This window comes from Hippichthys cyanospilos, chromosome 3 (genome assembly GCF_059441005.1).
Source record: "Hippichthys cyanospilos isolate Australia breed blue-spotted pipefish chromosome 3, RoL_Hcya_1.0, whole genome shotgun sequence".
In the NCBI taxonomy this organism is placed as follows: Eukaryota; Metazoa; Chordata; class Actinopteri; order Syngnathiformes; family Syngnathidae; genus Hippichthys; species Hippichthys cyanospilos.
The window spans coordinates 27,303,807-27,326,707 of NC_142371.1; the positions used below are offsets into that span (position 1 = coordinate 27,303,807).

Here is a 22,901-nt window from a genome sequence, read left to right on the forward strand (position 1 = left end):
GCTGCGCTAGGTAAACTGTATATGAACTCTGTCAGCCCAAGTTTGCACTTTGATGAGTGTGGGATCCGCCTGTGTAACTCGAGCTAGCCACCTGTGCTCGCATGCTCAAAGAAAACACTGGCTTTTGTGTTGGAGTGAGACATCCACACAGCAGGGGGCTAAGGTACATTATTGTGGGGGGGGGGGGGGTGACAGGTGGCATCCTCCTCCCTCTCCAACGCAATCTCGGGGTTGCTCACGCAACAGCTGCATCCCAATCATTGCCGCGAGAGACCCCAAATTTGATTCAAAGTATTCTCACATGTGCCCTAGAGCCGAATGAGTGTGTGTGTGTCTGTATGTGTGTTTGCGTAGCTGTTTGCATTTGTGTGGTGACATCATGGCTCAAGCAGAGGAGGAACAGTTCACATGGGATCTTAAAGTGAGTTGCTCTTAGGAGGCCAGCTCACACGCAGCAGAAGATGAGAGTGTCTGCACTATGAACGGATATGAGATCTAAAGGGGACATGGAAGGCAGCGCCGACTGACGCCGACTGATCCTCCGAAAATTGTGATCTGTAAGTAGAGATGCTGTAGATAGTAGTAGAGAGTATTGTAGATAGTATAGATCAAAGGCTATCTCACATGGTTCCATTCATTACTTGTGGCCTCTTGGGTATAGAAAGTGGCTCCATACCTTGGAAAGTAGTCGTTGGGTATAATGTGTGTACCTCATACGGTTCGCATGAAATATGCTTAAAAATAAGCTTTAAAACCAAAGCTGGTCTTGGAGTAGGAAACTGAAGATGTTTTCATAGCTTTTGTTGATGGGTGGCCTGTGTGGCACTATGAGGTTGGTACGAAGTGAGATAGGACCAAGGTGTCACATTCCACAGTTTGGTGTGTGTGTGTGTGCGTGCGTGTGTAGGTGCGTGTGTGTGTATGCGCGTGTGTATGTGTAGGTGTGTAGTTCTTAATTGCAAATGACCACCCACCCATTTACAGCTAAGAAGGCATTTGCTTTAAAATAATTTTAAATGTTTCACACATTAGCCATTTCAAGCGCTTCTGTTTAAGGTATTACATGTCCCACTGTAAAACTTTATAGCACTGTTGCAAAACAATACATTTACATTAAGATGGTCAGAAGAATTTCACGATTGATTTAAATTATTAATATCCTTTCTGAGTACACATATACAACATTTGTGTAAATAACCAATAAAATATCTACCTACCAAGATAATTAAGATCAGATCTTATATGAATGTAACTGGGCTGTCTCTATCATATGTTTTGAAAATTGATCATCCTATTGATTATTCCATTCCATTTTTTTCTATTTATAATAATCTACTATCAGTTATTTTTCATATATAAAAGATATTAGTTAAAGGTGGGTTGAATTGAGTGGCTTTTGTTGAACTTAAATGAATATGGAAGATAAAATAAAAAAAATTAAAAAAAAAAAAAAAAATATATATATATATATATATATATATATATATATATATATATATATATATATATATATATATATATATATATTTATTTATATTTATATTTATTTATTTATTGTTCTCTTTTTTGAATGTTGTGGCAGGTTACATTCTCGGATAATACAGACTGCTTTTTGGGAAGTTTTTTTTTTCCTTTATTTTTGGGGAGCTCCATGTGCTATTATTGTCTGTAATGTAAGCCTGCTAACTAAAATGTGAGCCACATCTCAAGATGTTTTGCATGTGTTTTTTTTATTTCTTAAGGTAGTGTTGTGGTATGCCTTTTTCACTTTGCAATAATTACTTTGTTTTTATTCATCTTCCCACCCTTGCAACGGTGTTTGCGTCTGCAACAAAGGACAAATATTATAATGTGTATTTGCGCAGTCAAATTTTGTTGTTGTGTCAGATGTGTGTTGGAAAAACGATGAAGCTCCTGCTCTTGTGACATCTGTCTAATATGTTCCCATGCTAGTTTTATCAGATGGCATACCACCCAAGAGACAGTCGTATCGCTTCTTCACATCACATAAATAATCCTTACCAGAAGCCTGCATAAAAGTAGCTATTTTAAAATCGTTTGGCTTTGCGTGCCAAAACAACAGGAAAAGTTTAATTTCTGTAGTTGCACAAACAATATTAACAGAGCCGATCTTCAAGCAGCTGTTGTCTTTGAATCCAAACATATTGGTAATTATGGTGTCCAGTGCCACAGCATACAGAAACTTTTATTTTGGGAGTGATAAATCTTTCTGAATTTAAATGCAGCTTTAAGTCCCAAGACACTAAGTTGTTGACTGTTTATTCAAGTATGGTAGTTGGACCCACAAGCCTCCTCTAGTGGACACGTGGGAGACAAATTTCACACAGGACACATCCTAAAATACATTTATGTGCAATGATCCACAATGATATGTATTCATATACTGTGTATCGGTGGTTCCCATACTTTTTTCAAAAGATTTACCCCTGCGATTTTTTTTTTCAGCAAAGTACCTCCTAACCAGCGCAAAGCTTTTTTGGATGAAGAAAAAAAAAAGCCTTAACATTCAATATTATTCAATCTCATTCAATCACAGATGTATTTTTACTTATTTTTTTTAGTCCCAGGTACTTATTATTATCATTATCATTATTATTATTATTATTACCACATCACATGAAATGTGTTTTGTTCTAATCTTTTTATAACATGGTGTCAAGGTACACTACACAAAAAGATGATTTCAATTATATATCATTTGTATTATATTTAAACGGTAAGGAATTGAACCAAGCATTTTTAACAACTACTTTACATCTGAATTGCAGACAATTAATATTGTCTAATACAGGGGTCACCAACATGGTGCCCGTGGGCACCAGGTAGCTCCTGGGGATCACATGAGTAGCCCACAGACCTGTTTTGAATATAGCTTTTAAGTGATAGTATATAGTGATTTTCTAGGGGTTTTAAAAACAATTTTTCATATATCACTTTTATATTACATATTACACTTGATTTATGTACATATTAACTACAGCTGTTCCTTATTATTGCCAGAAATCATTAACTTGGCCAGCGTCTTCACATAAACTGGTAGCCATTCATATTGCTCAGTACCAAACCAGTAGCTCTCCGTTTTACAAAGGTTTTGATTCCTGGTCTAATTTATTCACAAATATTACATTCCCTAGTACACTCGCGCTGACAACTTTCTCCTTTTGGTAACCAATATTTTTCCCCAGCCTAGTAGCTTTAGAATGTCTCAAACATAACTTTTCACCATGTGGCCATGCAGACACGCCTGCATTTTCGCTTGCTCGCACTAAATTATACATTTGGCCTAAACGCAACCATAGAGAGCATCCTTGACGTGACATGATTGCATCTCTCGCTCAGGCCCCAACCGAGAATGCATGCTGACTTCCACTTGAACCCCACCCCACCCGCCCCCCCTTTCTTTTTTGCTGCTGCTCATGTGCAGCAATTCCAACGTAATTAGATAAGTGGGGATTAAAAAGAAGGCTAAAGAGAAAACTAGTTGGGATGAAAGTAAAAAAGCCCGCCCTTGCTGACACTGTAGCCACTGCAAATGGTCCGGCTAGCACAAATTACAGGTTTACTATGCTAGCGGAGGCCTGTGTATTTGTAGAATGTGTATGTGAGGTATGTTTGCTTCTGTTTATGTAGGAGATTATACAGCAGTCATTTACATGAGAGTAAAGGCACTATAACAATAGCTATTTATAACTTCATACTATAGAAGTTTAGACTTCATTTTCCAGTAAGTTTTGCGTGATGCAATGCGTGCTCTGTTACCACAGTAGGAGACACTGTGTCGTCGTCTCAGTTGTTGTGTGTCTTGCTTTAACAAGGCTCTGCAGGAAGCCGGGCCTCTCTCTAAATATAAATCAATTTGATTACCTAGCCTCACTACCTTCTTTGTCTAAGCTTGTGTGGTAATGTGATTTTTTACACATGCTATGCATCGCTTACTGTTTATGTGTACAGTAAAGTCCACAAGTATTTGAGTTTTTGTGATTATACTTTTATTCAAGTAACGGGCTGGGAAAAAAATCAAATTCATTCAATTCATTCATCATTGGATCCCTTTCTGGAACAGTGGTCACTACACTGGACAGCTATTCAACTGGTCATTACAGTGGACAACTATTTAAAAATGTCTTTCTCTTATATCCTCCTGAGACCCAACCTATTTATTTGCGTCTACCGTTGTGTCCATTTTATCTCAATAGGACAGTGCAGTTATCGTTATCCATCCAAATACATTTGACATAATTGTAAAGGTCAGAATGTCCTCTTCTGAGCTACTGAAAGGACATGAATGAATCTTAAAAAAAAAAATCCTTAAAAATGCTTTTGTGTGATTTTCATGGCTCATGCATTAAAGTGTCGACTTGAAAAAAGTAAAATCTCGAAATTGAAGTTTTGCACAAGTGACAGAATACTGGATGGGTGGTTCTCAAGACCTTTTTATATTAGTTAACTCCTTGACGCTCACCAGGCAGACTGAGCAAATTTGCAACAATGAAATGAAAATCCCCTTACAATTCCACATTAATATTTCATGAGCCATTTTTTTACTCTGAAGTCTAAGAGGGTTAATTGTGGCATTCAAGCAAGTTATGTATTGTGTATTAACTAGGATTAGCTATCTTTTGCACAAGCTAAGCATGATGAGTTTACATCAAAAGTAAAGGGGCGGCGAATTTTTGGCCACTGACAAATTTTGGCTGAAAATGGCAAAAAAAAAAAAAAAAAAGGTTATTAACAAAAGGTGCACACAACATGTCAAGTAGCAACTCAAGCAGGCAAAAGTACAACTCAGGAATCAAAACGGGATTAAAAGTACAAGTTAAAAAAGACATGACAAAATTGCATGTCACTAACCGTGATCAGGGACGAAACCAGCAGAAGGTCGTCGCCATAAAACTCAAAGTACAAACTAAATTCACTAACACAGACTGTGGAACGAGAAAAGGCAAAGTAGCAACTAAAAAACATATGTTGTAAAACAGAGAAACTAGGAAGCAAGGCCGGTGGCTCCGCCCCCTAATCTGCAGACAGGACAAGATATTAGGGACACGGGATGTGACATGGCTACCGGTATTTTATGCAGAGTTCTGCGATTTTCAAAGCTCTGTTTTATTTCAAAGGAGTTGAAGCTGATACAGGAGCTGAAAATAGATGATAATAATAGATGATAGACAATGCTGAATTAATGTGACTGCTGACAACTTGTGCAAAAGCTGCCTTGAGTATTGTGGCAGTCACACAAATTGATGCACCTTTCACCCCACTTTGTGGCTAATTTATCTTCCAAGATCATTCTGCTTCGATGTCAAATTTGTCTTCCTCAATAGAAGTATATCTCTCATGTGTCACAGGGTTCTAACAGCCGGTTAAAGTATTGGGTTTTCCCCTGACAAAATTTGAGGGGAATGCTATTGTCGTGAGCGACTTGAACCACCAATCCTGCGCTGATGTCTTCCTTTCTTTTTTTTGCCCTTTTGAAAAGCAGCAGAATAAGCTGAAACCCTAGTCCATTTGTATTGTGGGGACAAAAGAGGGCCCATTGTGGCCAGGAGGGGTGCGGGGTGCTGCTTGTGGAGGTAGAGGTGCAAGGGGTCACTGGGCCAGAGAGGAGTTAGTCAGAGTCCGACCCCTACTGGGTGGAGAGTTTGGGACTCTAGGACCAAGTAGCTTGCATGTGTGTGTGCGCGTGGGTGTGTGTGTGCACATTGGTGTGTGCGTGCGTGTGTGTGTGTGTGTATTTAGAATGATGAGTTTCAGCAGTTTGCATCTATCCAGCTGGAAGAGGTTTTCAGCATGGAGAGGCAGGGCTTTGGGTGTATTCTGGATAGGAGGAGGGAGTGCGATTGAGTGACGGGGACGCTCTCACGCCCCAGCAGGAGTTTATTCACGTCCAGCTGCCACAAAGCACAAGAGCTGGAAATGGACCTGGTGAGAGGGCAGCATTGGGCTGATCATACACTGCATTGTGCAGCTTGGATTTGACACAGCTTATTTCGTCATTAAAGAACCGCCTGGGATTTTGATCAGGTGCCTCAATGCTGTCACATGGCAAAATGCACGCCAGAGCCAAGTCGAGGAGTTGTGACAACTACCTGAGTATTAAGGTATGGACTTGACATGCGCTTTGGTGACTTGTGCTGGCATGTACTGCGTGTAGAAGTTATTTAACGTGTTATTTTGTTTACTGCTTGACTTCAGCCCTTAAAAAAAGCAGCTGTCTATTTATATTTGCATAAAAGAAGAAGAAGAAGAACAATGTGGACGCTGACACTGCATGTTGTGGCTGTTAAATGACAAACATATTTCTCTACATTTATGTTTTAATTAAAAAAACATTATATAGAGAAAAACATAAAGAAAAACATTTACATAAAGAAAAACATTTTGAGTTTTGAAAACAATACATAACAATTCACAGATAAATGTTTTTATGAACTTTACTCGCTCTGTTGTCTCGCCATGGATAATCGACTTAAGTTGTGATCTGTTGAAATTCTCTCTGATGTTAGATGCATGTGACAAAGCCCAATCAGGAGAAAAAAAAAGATTTAAAATGTATACTTGTATCACTACTTAGGTCAGTGAAGTACACAACTTTGTATCCTCTCTGATAAGCAACTTTCCTTTATCAACTCCCAACTTGTTTTGGTATGCACTCGTTCTATATTTACCTTGCACAGGAATCAACAGATTTTTTTCTAGAGCTCTTTTTGACTCTGCTGTCACTTCTCACTTTGTATTTTCTCTTTCCAATATCGCAAAGAAATATGTATACAAGTGTGTGTTGAGGAATGTAGAATACTACTGCATGGAGTCAAAAAGGTCAGCATGGGCTACTCAAGAACAATATCCTGCAGAAAGTGCTGTTTACATCCTGTCAAGCAAAGACATCAATCGGCCGACAACATAAATCAAGTCTTTCTCTTAACTATGGCAAGACTCTTAAAAACAGCTTTAATAAGATGGCGCAGTTAAGATTCCCTACATGTATTTTCAAGCCTAAAATGTAAGTTCCCAGAAATTACCATTTGAAACCCTGAAAAATGACTGCTTTCAGAACATTTGAAACTGGGCCACTCTTATGATTTTATTCAATACGAACTGTCATACTTTTGAAAAACATCTTACCTGACAACTGAAAGCCCTTCAATTATCTCTTTAAAGGGGACCCCCCCAGGGCTACCCCCTGAGATGCATAAAAATGCATAAAAATGGATGGATTTTGTTTTGTTTGTATTTTTTAAATATGTTAATAGTGTTAATCTAATATTTAATTTCTACTGTAAATGTATGTTTTTAGTATGCTGATTAGATTCACTTTTATGTGTCAGGCTAACTGTGCTTGAATGTTTGGGGGTTTGAAATCAAAAGTCAATCACACTCTGAAGTTGACACTGATAGGCTGTCATTGTGTGTGGCATAACCTGATAGGTTCCTGTTGTGAATGGGAGATCAAGTTAAGGGGCAGATGGAAGTTATGAAAATGAAAGTGCATGTGAGAGCCGTCGGTCTGATGAATGGAAAACACCACATTTAATAATCATAAAGCAGTGCTTACCAAAGAAGCAGCTACTCTCAAATGAAGCAAAAGAATGGTTACAAAAACTGCATCTGTTAAAGTCTGTTTAATAAAATGAACATACTTTTTTGTTGATATCAATCTTTTGATCTGCCACAATAATACAATGTGTCTAAATTTAAAAAAAAAGCTGGTTGAGGGGTTCTGAAATGTTTAGTTAAGATTAAAGTAAATGAATTAATTAAGTTCATTATTGATCTTAATTATTCTCAAAATTGTACAAACCTTTACAGTACTACTAAAAAACAATATTAATCAGAATGCTGTGCTTGCACTAATGGGGGTGCATTGAACATTATATTGTGAAGAAAATATTTGGGTTAAAACTCTGTCATTGTCCAAATACTTCTGGACCTAAGTATACAGGAACTTGTGGTCATTTTTTTCACGCAGAACTTACTGAAATATTGATCTTAGAGTAAGTGACCCTCAAAGGTTAACATTTATCACTAAGAGATAGCCCTCCCTAAAGAATCTTGTTTTTACTGTCGTCAAGGCCACAAACCCAGACAAAGCCTGGTAACTAATGAACAGGCCAAACAAATACAATTTTATTTTCCACTTTCATTTATGATTATGAATGATGATTATGATTGTCATAACTGCAAGCCCAAATCCATTAAGTCTATCAAGTCCAGTTTTTTGCTGATCCTTGTCATTGATTCCTATCAATAGAGTGGACGAAATCTTTAATTTAAATGACCTGGCAGGTTTGAACCACCTGTGGCCTTTTGGCATCATCCTGCTGCCTGTGAGACTCTCAGTAGCTGGGGGCTCTCCTGTTACACTCCCCTGGTGGCTTCATGCTTCACTGAATGCCTGGTAGGCAGCCTTTTGTGCCCGTGACCCACTAAATGAGTCAGCGAGCACCTCTCGATCACTCTCACTCCACCTTTCGCTCGGATGCAGCCTTGGTGTATGCCTTTTTTTTCCCCTTGATTCATTTTTTTGTTCCAACTTAAAAACTATTGGATGAAGGCATAATGGATGCCCAGAAGCTGTGTTGTTTCACACACTGAATTAAATCTTCGGGCTTCTTTTTACGCATGTCGGTAACAGCTGTTTTTCTAATGTCTCAGACAAAAGTAGCCCACCTGGATCCCGAGGCCACTAATTCCTACCAATCTCCTCCATCTCACAGGCAGCCATTTACCAACAAAACCTGGGATCATGAAAGGGTGGGACTTTCCTCTTCATTACTATGTCATGACCGAAGGTCTAAAGCAGGGCAACGTCTGCATTCCTGTGTACAGCTGAGCTCCTTTATTTTGTTGAACATTAGATAAACTTGCACGAGATGGGTTCTAGTTCAAGACTTGTAATAAATAGTTTTAAAGTGCTACATAAATAAAGTTGAGTTTGTACTCGACTGCAGACAATTCACTCAAAGTTGGTACAATTTCATTGTCGCTGGCAACTGATGTCATTAGATGTGTGCAGGTTCAAAATTAGCAGAGATAAGGGTGGGATTTTCTTAACAACATTAAATGAGCACTTCAAATGCTTCAATAATACCCCATAATAAATAAATGTAAAAAAAAAAAAAAGATTGTTTTTGTACATGACAAATTCTGTTGCCCACGCTGCTTTTCTCACCAACAATCTTCCATCTACTCATTAAATAGAGCTATTTAGGCAAGTGTTAGCATTTGAATAGTGACACTTAATTTTCTCCCCTGAAAACTGAATGTATATTTGTAATTGAAATTTAAAAACCAATGACAGAGTGTAATATTCTGTATAGAAGGCAAAATAGAAGAAGGACAATGTTGAAAAATAATAGTTGGTTTACTCCAATTTGTCTTTTGACCAGATAGTCAATATAATACAAAAACAAAATTGCTGTTTTCCCCATACAAAAGGCTCACTTTCTCCAGAATGCTGGAATCTGATTCCAAAATCTGATTTTCAAAATTCCATCAGCCTTATACGGTACTCACATCGAAGTGGCTTTTCACACACTTTGCATTTTGACAGATTTTCATTTTTTAATAAATCTTGTCAAATTGCAACTAGAGATGGTAGAATTAATCAATTAATCAAAAACATTAACTTTTTATTATTTTAAGAATAGACTAATCAGCCAGAGCCATTGTTTAACAAAGTTATCAAAATCCTCAAATTTCAGCCTCTCAGCAGTAATTCGGATTTCTGCAATCCTCCATAGTATTTGTTTGGTGTATCTTGGCTGTTTAATTTAAGTACTGAATCCGTTCTAGAAAGGTTAGCAAGTACAACATCCTTCCCTTTTGTGTAATATTGTTTTATTTTTTATATCACTAAACAATACCGAGTTAACAACAATGGTTGGTGTTCTACATGTATTAGCTTGAAAATCTCAGGTCCCTTCTTGTGCTTTTTTTTCCTTCCTTGGGAACCAAAAAAGGAAACCTAGTGACCCATCTTCACAGTGTCACGAAGGCTTTCCTTCCATTGTTGGCATTCTCCTCATAAAACACCACGTTGTTCTTCTCCTGCCTAGTGACTAAAGCCTAGAGACATTTCTGTCCCGCTAAGTGCTGTCTGACTACTAATGGAGGTGGGCGCTTTGTTTCTGGAGACCAACACTGTACTGCTCACACCACTTAGGGAGGTGGTGATCACAATGAGGGCCTTGTAGCCAAGTCGTGGCATGTGTACCAAGGCAGTGAACTGTACTCAATCTCCTCTAATAAACAGCGTTGAGCTGCTGAGTTCAACAGTCCTACAAAGGGTAAAACGATGTGCTGTCTGATTTAAACCACTGAAACATGGGATGCTTTGATTTAGTTCACATTGTCTTGCAAATGTGACCGAGTGAAAGTTCCAAAATGTTTTTCAATAGTGTTACATAGATGCCAAATGGTGGGACTTTCCCTGGCTTTTCTGTGTATCTGCATGGTTATCACGAATGGCAGATGTCCATTGTACTGTTGTGTTCCATTTGGGAAGGACAGATAGCGGTAGGATGTTTGGCCTTGGCGCCCTTGCCTGAGCTGTGAACATGACTTCCACTCCAGATCAGTCTCTTTATGCTCCATGACCGCCATTTATTCTGGCTAATGTACTTTTCTAAATAACTAACCTGTCAAGTCATGTATAAGTCAGAATTTTTTTTAAACGCGCCTCGGCTGCTATTAGAAGGTCAGGCTGCACTGGGTGGATTTTCCAGTTGTGCTGTTTGTGTCCACTCTGAGTGACGTCACTTGGTCCAGGTGTTTCCCCTTTGTCTGATGGAAAGTTCATCACCGGCCCGTGTTTCCTATCATGATACAACTTCCTGAATACATGGGATCATGATCAGTCTGTAAATAAGCATATTTATCTGCAGTTATGATGATGGTCATTCATGAGAAACAATCAATCTTTCTGGTACATAAGCGTTTTTTTTCCAAACACGGTTTCTTTTGGAAATGATATAAATTTGCATGAGTAGTCTTTTCATGTTTTAAGGGGAAGTCAAGACAAAAATGTCCTATACAATAATATGCACCCCAACACCATATTCTTATTAATACAATTGTTAATTGACTGAGCCCAGACCAATTGTGATGTCAGCCCACAGCAAAATGTCCGCCATCTGAGATGGATAAAAATGAGAGGATCTTGCTGTCTATTTCAAATTCCACAAACCCAATTTTACAAGAATGCCTTGTTTAGTCTATTGGTAGTGCATAGAACATATTATTTAAAAAAAAAATATTTGACTCGACTTCCCATTTAAATGGTCATATGTTACAAGTTTTCAGTTCAGCTTGTCACATTATGTTCTACGATGGTGGACATTTCTTGTGGTTTTACTGCAATGTGTGTAGGTGGTATGATAGTAGCTGTGAGACTGTGCTGTCTACATGAATAATGTCACAGATAACCAGTGTCATCCGCCAAATAACGCAATATTGAACATATTTCTATTGTTGCATTGAAGGAATAGGTTTCTTTTGACCATCATTTAGTAAGTGATTAACTAAGCATTTTTTTGGTCCTCCATACATAAAAGTGAGCCAATCTATACTCTGTGAAAGTCTGGATGAAACATTTCTGTGTTTCTCTCAGGACGCTGAGTCTTTGGACAGCTGTATCCAAAGCACTTTGTCGGCCTTGTACCGGCCCTTCAGCGCTACGGCCTCCACCGTCCTATGGCAACTTTTCAGCGTGGTGGAAAGACAGTATCGTGGGGACGGCCTTCGCTGCTTCATCGACTTCTTGCTTCCAGCCAAGAGGATTCTTCAGATCATCCAACAAGAGACTTGTGTGAGTGGTTAATTTTTGTGTCATTTTGATCTCATAATGTTAGTTGATACAAGTACATCCTCCTTTTTGATGTTCTTATGCATGTTCAACTCAGTGGAGTATTTAACTTGACTATAGAGATATGTCATCTGAGTTTTATTTATTAAACTTTGGAACTGCATTTGTTGCGGTATCTCAAAGTGTATTTTATTCAGCATCTCCAGAAGATAGCTTGTCTGTTCACGGTATTAAAAAGTATTGAATCAGATTTGCTGCAGAAATCCTGTTAAAATCTCATTAGCATCTGAAGGGCTTTCACATACCCTCAAGGGTACTTGTACATCCATCTGGGAACTGCTTAAGAAACAGTTTTCTAAACTTTACTTATTTTCTTTTTTTTTTATATATATTTTCTACTTGGATTAATACCTATTTTTTTCCATGTGCAATTTATACCAATAAAAACACATTTTGCCACTTGCAGTCAACTTAAAATGACATCACATGTACTCAGGGCTCAGGCTACAACTCCTCACGGCTCCGCTGTTTTCTGGGTTTGGTCATGTGACGTTCGCAAGCTTAGTATGATTGGTCACTTGCTACCTGAGTCAACAGTACATCTCACATCATTTTCAGTGAACAGCGGATGACAAAATGTATTTTTGGAGGTATTAACTGTACATGAAAAACAATGAAGTTATTGAAGTAAATATGAACAAGATAAGTGGCTTGGTGACGCTGTGAATAGCACATCTGCTTCATAGTTAAAGGAACCAGAGTTTAAATCCACCTCACTCCGGCCTTCCTGTGTCAAGTTTGCATGGTCTCCCCAAGCCTGTGTGTTTTCTCTCTGGGCACTCCGGCTTCCTCTGGCACGCCAAAAACATAAATGGCAGGCAAATTGCACATACTAAATTGTCCTAAGTTGTGATTGGGTGTGTGATAGGTTGTTCATCTCTGTGTACCCCGCGATTGGCTGGCAACCAGTTCACAGTGTCCCCCGCCTACCGCCTGAAGCCAGCTGGGATAGGCACCAGCAAACCTGTGACCCTTGTGAGAAGAAGTGGATTTAGAAAATAGATGGATGAACAAGATATTAACGTTTTACTGCTGAAAATGGTTAAATAAGTCTAGTATCCCTTTATTATTTTGGTCACAACAAGGTTTTGGTTGTTTGGAAACCAGGCTTGATCTGACAAGTCTTTCTAAGACAAATGATCACAGTCAGTGATTCATCATGTGCTTAGTGACTCTCTATTAAAGTTAAATATGTGTTGTAACTTTAGTGACGATTTTGGAGACAGTGATGCAAGTCGCCTCACAAGCTGTCTTTACACACAAAAGGCAATTTGTTCCTGGGACAAGTTTTAACTGTATTTCCCCTCTTCCAGTTGAGGTTCCGAGGACTGCTGCTCTATAATGAAGGGTGGCCTCTCTGCATCCATGACAAAGTGGTCTTGCAACTGTCGCCCTTGCACAAAGTGAGGCTAAAGCAAGGAGACTTCTACCTTCAAATTGTCCCATTAGGCCGCAAGGCTGCCAAGCTCGTGATAAAATGCTTGTCGGCCAGTGGGCAGGCCATCGTGGAGATCCTCATTGCGGAGAGCATGTATGGCAGCGTCTTCACCGCTGAGTTCCTGCAGAATGTAACACTGGAACGGAACCTGCACTCGCTACAGAACTGCCTGCTTACAACTGGCAAATCTGTCTACAGGACCCCGTGGAAGAACGTGGTCAACCCTCTGTTTGTCAGCAGCACAGCGGAAGCCATCATGCAAGCACATTGCAGCAGGGTGGGCTTCCGCGGCCAACTCAGCACCTGTAGTACGAGCGGATCCACGGGCACCCTGGACAGTCATCGAAGCTCCAGGGAGTCCCTCCATTCTCAGGGAGCGGATTCCACTTTTTCGGAGCCCATCGCACTAAACAGAAACTGCACGGATACCAGCAGCGATAGCCATAGCATGCATAGGGTAGACATAACAACTCCCATCATTAAGATCAGCCACACTGAAGAACGTGGGACAGAGCACAGTGGGGAGGACACTGGCGGGAAAGAAAGAGGACCAGTGTCTAAGATGCTCTCTTTTAGTACGGACCTCAGCAATCCAGGCCCTCGTAGACGTCATCCAAGAGACTCTGCGGCTTTTGAGAGCAGAAGACTTTTCAGGAAATCCTACATGGAAGCCCTGCAGAACCCCATGAGCCTCGGCTCCAGCACTGAGTCCATCCTGGAAGAAAATACAGAACCTGCTGGCTTTAGAGACGGCTCCGTGACGCCAGGCAGCAGCCCAGACACTCGTACTTCTTCTCGAGAACACTTATCCCGGAGGTTGGGAAGTCGAGGTTGGCTCAGTGGTGACGATTCCAGAACCAGCACACCTTTGCATTACTTACAGAAGGGACTGCGGAGTGCGGAGAGACGGGCGGAACGCCGCTCCAAGTCGCTGGAGAGGGCTAACAAGGCTGGCCAGGGTAAAGCTCACAGAGAGAGGTCTTCTTCTGGCGGCTCAACTAGCATCTCCCCCAAAAAGCTGATGAATGGCTATGTTCTTCGATTTGGGAAGTTGGAAGTGGAGGCCTCTCTTCCTGGTTGTGAAAGGAGGAGCAGCAAAGAAGTGCCAGGTATGTGCCAGTATCATATGTCATGATATGCACCTCACAATGTTCAAACTTCCAAAGATCATTATATAATTTTTGTCATAAAGACTTTCTTTATTTTGCCCAGATGGGGACCGCAACAAACATACAATACATTAGAATCTGGTGTTGTCAATGTCAGAAGGGAAATCAAGTCAAAGGCTATTTTCTTTGTCATTCTTCCATGATTAACCCTCTTTAACAATTGATATTGTTCCACAATTTAATTTGAAACATCATTCACACATATTTCAAAATGGGCTCAGTATACTGTGATTCAGTATGGCTCATCATTTTACAAGTAACACAACAAGTGTATGAAAACACAAATTTGGGAATTGAAACTATAACAGGCTAAATGTGGGCAGGTTTTAAAATGATAGCCTGCAGCAAGACTAGCTACAACAGCTCATCAAGAGTGAGACAGCTCACAACTACGAAACATTAATGCCGTCACTGCTGACAGATTGCTTTTTCAAAGGAGACTTTTTGTGGATTTTGGCACCTCTGTGTGGGTGTGTGCAAACGTATGGAGTGCAGGTTTGGAAAATGAAGTCACATCTGTGTGTTGTCTTTTGCACTGAGTGTTTTGTTTGGTTTTGTGTTGTTTCATGCAGTGTACTGTAGCATAGGTAACAAATAACATAAGGGTGATGTCTGAGGGGCTTTTTTGTTATGGAGGAAGCTTATTTCATGGGTTGGACAATAACTCACTTTGAGAAAAATCCTATTTTTTTCATATTCATTAAGTAATTTTACTGTGGTCATTAACATAAAATAGTATATATATATTTTGTTTTAATTTACTCCCTTCACTTAACCTTTGCTAATGTAATATAGGAAAAAGGAACAGTAAAAAAAAAAAACATAAAATGCTGATGTTCTTTTTTTACTTGAATATGTGCAATAATAATTATCTGTGCCTGACCATTAGCTTTTAAATGATTTTTCTAGTCTAGACTATACTTTACATTTCCTTCGTTTGAATGGGCAAATTAATCCAAAAACAACGTTTGAACATTACAATAATATATTCTATCCAGCCTATAAACATAATATTCTGATTAATAGTGTTTGTGGGATATGAATTCAACAGCAACATTTACCTGTCAAGCTAAAATGATATCACACTTGCTCAGGGCTCGGCTATTGAAAACAAATTCAGAAAACAGGTGAGCCATGATTGGTCAATTTTGAGCAACTGTTATGTTGTTTTCAGTTGACAACAAGTCATGAAATGGCTGCCCTTTGAGATAAAAACGTGTGGATCTTACGACTTTAATTTATATTTCACAAACGAAGTATTAGTAGAATCCTGTCTTTAAAGTAGCGAGGCGTGATTGAGCATGTTACTGTAAAGACCATTTTTGGCTTGACTTAGTAAAGGTGATTTCAGTGGAGTTTAAAATACTTTATATATTATTGAATCATCCCACCAGCATCTCACAGAAATCCCAATCCAGTACAGTAGAAGAAGTACCGGTAATCAAACATCAGATCCCCTTTGCACTCCTAAGATGACCTCAGAAGAGATTGCCTTTCACCTGTTGCAAAGCAGGTTTCCCTCAACATTGTTTCAAAGATGACAAAAGATTCTGTAAACCAAGCAGAAGGACCTCTGTATTCTACAATAAGATGGTCCTACAGTGCTTTCAAGGATGGGGATGCTCAGATCACGTGTGGGTTGACTCTATTACAAAAGTACCCTTTGTCAACCAACAAGGTATCAAGGTGGAAAAAAAGATCCTAATTAGTATAAGTCGAGAAAAGATTTAACCAAACAGGCTGAGCACAAGGTCCGATCTCTACAAGCTGATGCAGAGTTATCCTCAACAGTGTGTTGTGTCCAACCAGGAACACAAAAAGCAGATTTTCACAATACTCCAGAGGCTTTACTCTGTGTTTGTCACTTCCTGTGAAAACAAAGCAATTTAGGAAACATGCGGCAAACACTGGCCGGCTCACACAGTGGCACAGGAAATGCACTGACTATTTCAAGACAATAGAGGCTGTGCTGGCTGGTTTTACTCCCACACAACTGAGTGGGACATAAAAGAGGCCTCCAACTATTGAAAAATACAACAGTCACTGGCACGCAATCGGGGACTCTTTCAGTTTCTGTGTTTGTTTTTACTTTTTTTCACACTGCCATCAAGACTTATGACATAAGTCATTTTGGGCTCTTCTAAGACTATTGGTGTCTTCAACATTCATTGGATTTTTTTTTTTTTTTTAAACATAAACTGCATGTTTACTTACAACGAGCGTCACTGTACTTATGGTATATTCGGAGGGCTGCATCCCTGTCTCTGCTGGTATTAACAGCTGCCTATCAAAGTTTCTCCATTATTGCACTCCTGCTGTGCCAGCCCTCCCAACTTGGCAGAATCCATTCTGCTAAATTGGCAAACATGCACAGCGAACCTTGCGGTAGTACAAAAATCAGGACAAGGCAGCATTTCTGCGTTTTTGATTAATCATTGAACCTCTACTTTGTAATGCAATACTGCCATAAAAACAGGTGTCTAAAACGGGTTTGGAGAAGACCCGTTTAAATGATTTGTTTAAATGACATCACCAAAGTTTCTCGTTTCACTTTCCCACTTTATTAAGAAGAGAAAATGTTGTTTCTCTTTTAGGTTTTGTAATGCGTCACACAAAGCCTAACAGTGAGAACATTCTTGTATTGTACTAAAGTGCAATTTGAGATCAGTGCTAATTGAGATACACAATGAATAATCTTGTGCGGATGTGCTTTTACAAAGCCACACACTAGATCCAGTGTGGAAATTGCATTACCCATAGAGAATGTGGGTTGTGCTTATTAACGGGCCCCAGGGACCAAAATGCTGACGTTTATAATAACGGCGAATTCACTCTTGACTCATGCTGATGCTCCACCTGGCCCCCAGGATGAGTCAGTGTGGTTTACTATGATTATACCACACTGAGGTGAAAGGAAGCTTCTTTTTCTTAAATAGTGGTTTATTGTTAATATTACAGGCCAGGAGGAGGACACCGGTGATGACAGGAAGTCCAGACTCACAGAGGAGGAGTCCGACTGCCCAAAAACTGCTAATGGGATTGCCGTAAGTTTGGGGTCATCATCAAGCTCCTCCAATGACAGTAATTTGTCCCTCCCCAAACGGATGTCAGAGGTCAATCAGGAAATGCTTGCATCTGGCGCTATTATTTTGCCAGGTAAGTTGCACCTTGACCTCATTTCATTCTTCAGTCTCATAGGAAAAACATTTTTGTTTAAACCATGTATCAGTGGAGTCATACTTTATTTTTATATCATAAATTGTGAAAAAGTAGTCCCCTCCTTTTCAAAATATTTCACCCCCCGCTGGTCTTTTGTCTTCCAGGAAGCCGAGATCGCAGTGGGAGGGCGGTATTGCAAGTGTGCACCAGAGCTCAGGTGTGGGCAGGAGAAAGTTGCACGGTGCAAGAACTCAGCAATTTACTCGTCTACTTCCACTCCACACTTCGGTAAGCTTGGAATGGTCTGATTCTTCAGCAAATAATTTTTTACCAAGGTGTGTCCGTTCAACAGACTGATTGCAATCAATTAATTACAGTCATTATTAAAGTGTCATTCTTTTTAATCGGGTTAAACTTGTTTTCACTCTCTAACCTTCTGCTTTCCGTATGAGGATTCTGTCATTTTTTGTTTTTGTTTTTTTATGCTTCGGGCTTCTTTTGCTTCAGTTGTTTGGGATTGGAAAGCAAAGGTCAATCGGACCCTTGAAGTGGACACTGATTGGCTACCATTGTGTTTGGATAACCAAATAGGTTCCTGGAGATCAAGTTCAGGAGCAAAAGAAAGACATCAAATGGAAGCGCACGTAAGAGTTGTTGGTCCGTTATTTGTAGGAAGCAGCTCAAATTTAGCCTTGCACATAAATGCCAGGCACTCAGCTCCAATTGCAGCCACAGCTAACGATAGCAACAGAGATGCCACTGTAGCAAGTCATAGCAAAGCTTTTTGCCAAACTAAACTTAAAAATACTCTGCTTTTGAGCAAGTCTGCAATGAACAGGATAGAATAATGTTAATTTCTTAATATTTGGCCATTGACAAAATAAAACAGCACCATTCCTACTGATGGTTGAAACAGAAGGTTGGAGTGTCCAATACACCTAGCGTGCATGTTTTTGGAATGTTGGAATAAACCGGAGTGCCTGGAGAAAACCCTTGCGGGCTCAGGTAGAACAAACAAATGCCACACAGGAAGGCCAGAATGAGCTGCTTTTGAACTTGGGACTCTGAACCGTGAGGCGGGTGTGACAACCACTCTGCCACCAAGCCCTCTCTAATACTGTATATGTATTTTCATCTGTGGTTGTGTGTATGTGCCTTGTGAATTTTTTTGCCAGTTTCCCTTAAGGCACTGATGGCTATGTAAATATGTAGTCGAAGTGACTAGAGTATGCTTGCTGTGGTTGTAGGAAAGAAAAACGTGATGAAGGTCTGACAGTTGTGATAGACTGCAGAAGGCAGCAGCCTGTTCCAGCACTCTTGTCATCGTTGTCTGAGTTTCAGGTGAGAACAGACAGCGAATGTGCACAGACCTGGTTTGCAATACCCAATAAAGTTTACTGACCTCATGTGTTTAAGCAATGGCAATTGTATTACTTCTTTTTACATTCTATAACATGCCCTATACATTTTCCTAATGTTCAGCGTTTCAGCAGAGGCACACCTTAAAGTTGTAATGACTGCATATCCAAAAGCCTCTTCTGAGAAAAGCCTGGCCTGAGGCCTAACCTGTGCTTACATGCCTGTTTTTAACTCGCTGTGACTGAGTTGGTGTCAGAAGACTTGCAAAAGCCATATGATTACATTTTTGTGTCTGACTTAGAAATCCTCAGTCTGGAAACCCAGACATTGTAAAAAAGGACATATTAGCACCTGTCTACATGTGTACCAATACCTTTATAGGCCACTACAGTAAAAACTCTCATCCTTTCAACTTTTGACATTATGAGTAGTCGTAATCATTTTAATAATCGTGAACATGTGCATGTTTCTTCAGACACTGGTACCAAATGCACTTTACTCAGTTCTTTTCCTGGTGGACAAGGAGGCAGCAGCCAAACCTGAAAGGGACATTGTCAACGTACAGGTAAGTAAATATAGTTACTGTCACATGAGTAAGTCATGCGGTGACTTTTTAAAGTGGCTGTTCCCAGTAGGTTATCCTTGCCATGCATCTGCCTATTCTCAATAGTCTGTAGATTTGGGTTTTAAATCCTGGTCCTCGAGGGCCGCTCCCCTGGATGTTTTGTGTGTCACCTGGCTGTGACACACCTGATTCAAATGGTTAGATGCTCAGCAAGGTCCACAGAAGCTTGATAACTGAGCATTTGAATCAGGATTTTGTAGCAGGGAGACATATATGGTAAAACATCCAGGACACCGGCTTTTGAGGAGCAGAATTGATAGATGTTTTTTGGATGACTTCATCTTCTGTAACTAATGGTGTTTGTTGCCTTCTTTGTCCCCACCCAACTCTTTTAATCACATTAGTGTTAAATACAGACAAGAGATGTTCACTGACCCATGTGTTTGTCTCACCACAGACTGAGACATTGTCATCATTGAAGTCTCTGATGAAACATATTGAACAGCATCAACTCACGCGTGACTTGGATGGCACCTTCCATTACGACCACAACCACTGGATGCTCTTCAGACAGGTGAATGGTACAGACGACGGGCAGAAAATAACAGTTTGGTTAGCTGGGTTTGTTAATCCAGATCAGATCATCTGGATTGACAAATTTGGATGAAGAATATTCACATTTCTATGAATAATAATCGAATGAATAAAAATGTAGAATGAGTATTTTATTTTGTCATTTCTCCTTCAAAACTATTTCCGCCAAAACTGAAGGCAAAGCCTAACAAACCTTTTTGAAACACTTACAGAAAATAGAGCCATTTGCCAGCAGCTGCAGCGAAGCCATAGCTTCCCTCCAGGAATCTATTGCCACGTTAAGTGACTGCGGCAACCTGAAGACATCTGAAGTATGACTTGGAGTAAATAGTCCCGTTACCCTGAAAAATTGGGAATCAATCAAAAATGATCCTTTGTTGTTTAGGAGGTTTCACAAATGATAGCGCAGCAGAAGCATCTCATGAAGCGTGTGCTCGATGACACTCATCTAAATAGGTTACGTCTGGAAGGAGGCACCATCCTCGCACGCATCAGGAAGGAAGAGGCCGGTGACAATGAGGCCTACAGGTACTGCTGCAGTCGAGGCGTCTCACTTCCTGTTAATGCAAAAAGGACCTTGTCAATAATAATTTTGCATGCCTTCAGGGATGCTGTAGATATGTTAAGTGCGCTGTACAACCAAGTGGATGAAGAGGTCCACGAGCTTGTCATTCTGTCCAACAAATCTCAGAAAGACTTAGAAAGTCTCCTGGAGGTGCGCAGGTTTGAGGAACAGACACAACAGGTGAACTCTCACTATTTCGTTATTGATAGCTTCCCTCTAGTACACCAGTGGTCCCCAAGCGCCCGTCCAAAAAGAAATTGCAGAGCATATATATCATAACCCCACTCCCACCCTGATTACTCTCCGATGAGCAACATTAGTAGGGCTGGGTGACTGTACCATTGAGAATTGTGATATGATGTGACCAGTGGCAAGCTCTGAGCTTATTTTCTCAATCAAATGTTGCAGTCAATCCGTGTCCAATTTTTTCCTTCTAACTTTGGTTTGCAAGTTGAAGTAAAGAAAATCATCCAGTAAATGAACGAAGCGTCAGTACTGTAAACAAAACAGAAGAGTAACATGCAGCTAAGCATGCAGGTGATGGCTAGCCATGACTTGCCATGATTTTTACAAGTTGAACCTATTTTGACAAGAGAGTTCCTTCCCATGTTTTGCACAGTGGTGTCACTAGAGCGATGGGAGAAAAAAATGAAGCAATTGCGCAAGGCATGTCGGCAAGACTACAGATCTGTTGAATCATTTGAACAAGTAGTTCCCAAGTAATGGTGGAAAGCATGAAAATGTGAGCAGTTTGCAAAGCCTACCCACATAACTATTAGTCAATAGTTTAGCCCAAATAAAATCAATCACCAGACCAAAAACAACAATCAATTGTAACACATTCATTTGATCGTGCATTTTTTATTTATTATGCATTATTCATTTTTTATTTATCTTTTAAAATTCCTCGGGTATCCACTTTTTGTAAGTCCTTGTGTATTTTCAAATACAGTGTTTTCCTACATTTGTTTTATTCTTCAATATTTCATTTTAAATCTTCCTTTTTCTTTAAAATTACTGCCTCAGTTAAACTGTCAATTTAAAAGCAATAATGCAAAGTCTCCCCCCAACACACACACACACACCCCCACCCATCCCCCTGTCTGCAAAAAATAATGTACGTTTCTAAACCGGTCCATGATACAAAAAGTTTGGGGATCACTGTGCTTTACAACAACGTGGGAATGTATTTATTTATGTATTTATTTGTTTGTTTGCTTGCTTGTTTGTTTTCAGGTCAAACTGTGGTTCAATGAGGAGGGAGATAAGCATCTGGCATCTTTAGAATCACTCGCCTTGTCTGTCAGCAGCATAAAAGACATGAAAGAGAGCTTGGACCATTTTCTAAAAGAGTCAGTGGTAAGTATCTTGTCAAGAACAGAGATGATACCAGAACACATGAATTTCTGTGATAGTACATTATAAAGACAAAATTTATATTGTGGACAACCATTATGGGCACAATTTTCATAAACCGCACACATGTGCAGGTGCAAATATTGTTTTGTTTGGCAGGCCATGCTGTGCCATGCGAGATTTTTCAGTGGACCCAGGGAAAAAAAAATTCAATGCCCCTGGCGTACCTGACAAATTGATGTCTGAAAGTAGACAATTTTACTCGTCCTAACAACTGGCCTAATTTCTGGCGCATGTAGTGGACTGCAAGTTTGCTTGTGATTTGATGATTGAATCTCCTACATGGACTCCAGCCATTTACACTGCCGGAGGAGAAAGTAGTCTACCTTCACACCCACAACTGCACAAATGCCTAAAAAGAAAGAAACCTTCACCCGTGTGCACAGTTATGTTAGATTTTTGCTAGGCACAAAACTAGCGCCCTATGTGCCCAAAATTTTGTCCACGTCGTTTGTGCACATGATCTCAAAGCGTAAAGTAATCAGTTGTCCTTGTATTGGTTAATAGCACCAGCAGAGACATGCCATGCAGATGGTGAACGAATCTCCACAGTTTCTTCCTGGCTCAGTTTCCTCGGAATTCAAGGAACATCTTGTCTCCATTCTGAGCAGAGTGGAGAAGAGGAAGGCACAATTAGACATACTGGGAAACCTTTATGAGTTTTATGAATCTGTAAGTGTAAAGAAGATTGTGTATATTGCAAAGCAGTTCTTTTCTGTATGGCTCAAGAATCAGATGTGTACTGGAGT

General features: G+C 39.9%; 1 protein-coding gene across 2 annotated transcripts in view; it reads left to right on the forward strand.

The window, feature by feature from the left end:
• Positions 1–5,979: 5,979 nt before the first annotated feature.
• LOC148426623 (pleckstrin homology domain-containing family G member 4B-like) overlaps positions 5,980–22,901 on the forward strand; it is a 28,875-nt gene continuing 11,953 nt past the window's right edge. Inside the window, exons 1-13 of one of the 2 annotated variants that reach the window (XM_088411227.1) lie at positions 5,980–6,122; positions 11,633–11,830; positions 13,201–14,434; positions 17,453–17,650; positions 17,818–17,941; positions 18,901–18,994; positions 19,488–19,577; positions 20,035–20,151; positions 20,384–20,482; positions 20,557–20,699; positions 20,778–20,916; positions 21,973–22,095; positions 22,660–22,824. In XM_088411227.1, coding sequence (XP_088267353.1) covers positions 6,054–6,122; positions 11,633–11,830; positions 13,201–14,434; positions 17,453–17,650; positions 17,818–17,941; positions 18,901–18,994; positions 19,488–19,577; positions 20,035–20,151; positions 20,384–20,482; positions 20,557–20,699; positions 20,778–20,916; positions 21,973–22,095; positions 22,660–22,824 — 2,793 coding nt within the window. In that variant the 5' untranslated portion in view covers positions 5,980–6,053. The remainder of the gene's footprint in view (positions 6,123–11,632; positions 11,831–13,200; positions 14,435–17,452; positions 17,651–17,817; positions 17,942–18,900; positions 18,995–19,487; positions 19,578–20,034; positions 20,152–20,383; positions 20,483–20,556; positions 20,700–20,777; positions 20,917–21,972; positions 22,096–22,659; positions 22,825–22,901) is intronic. The other variant, XM_088411228.1, reaches the window with a different exon arrangement.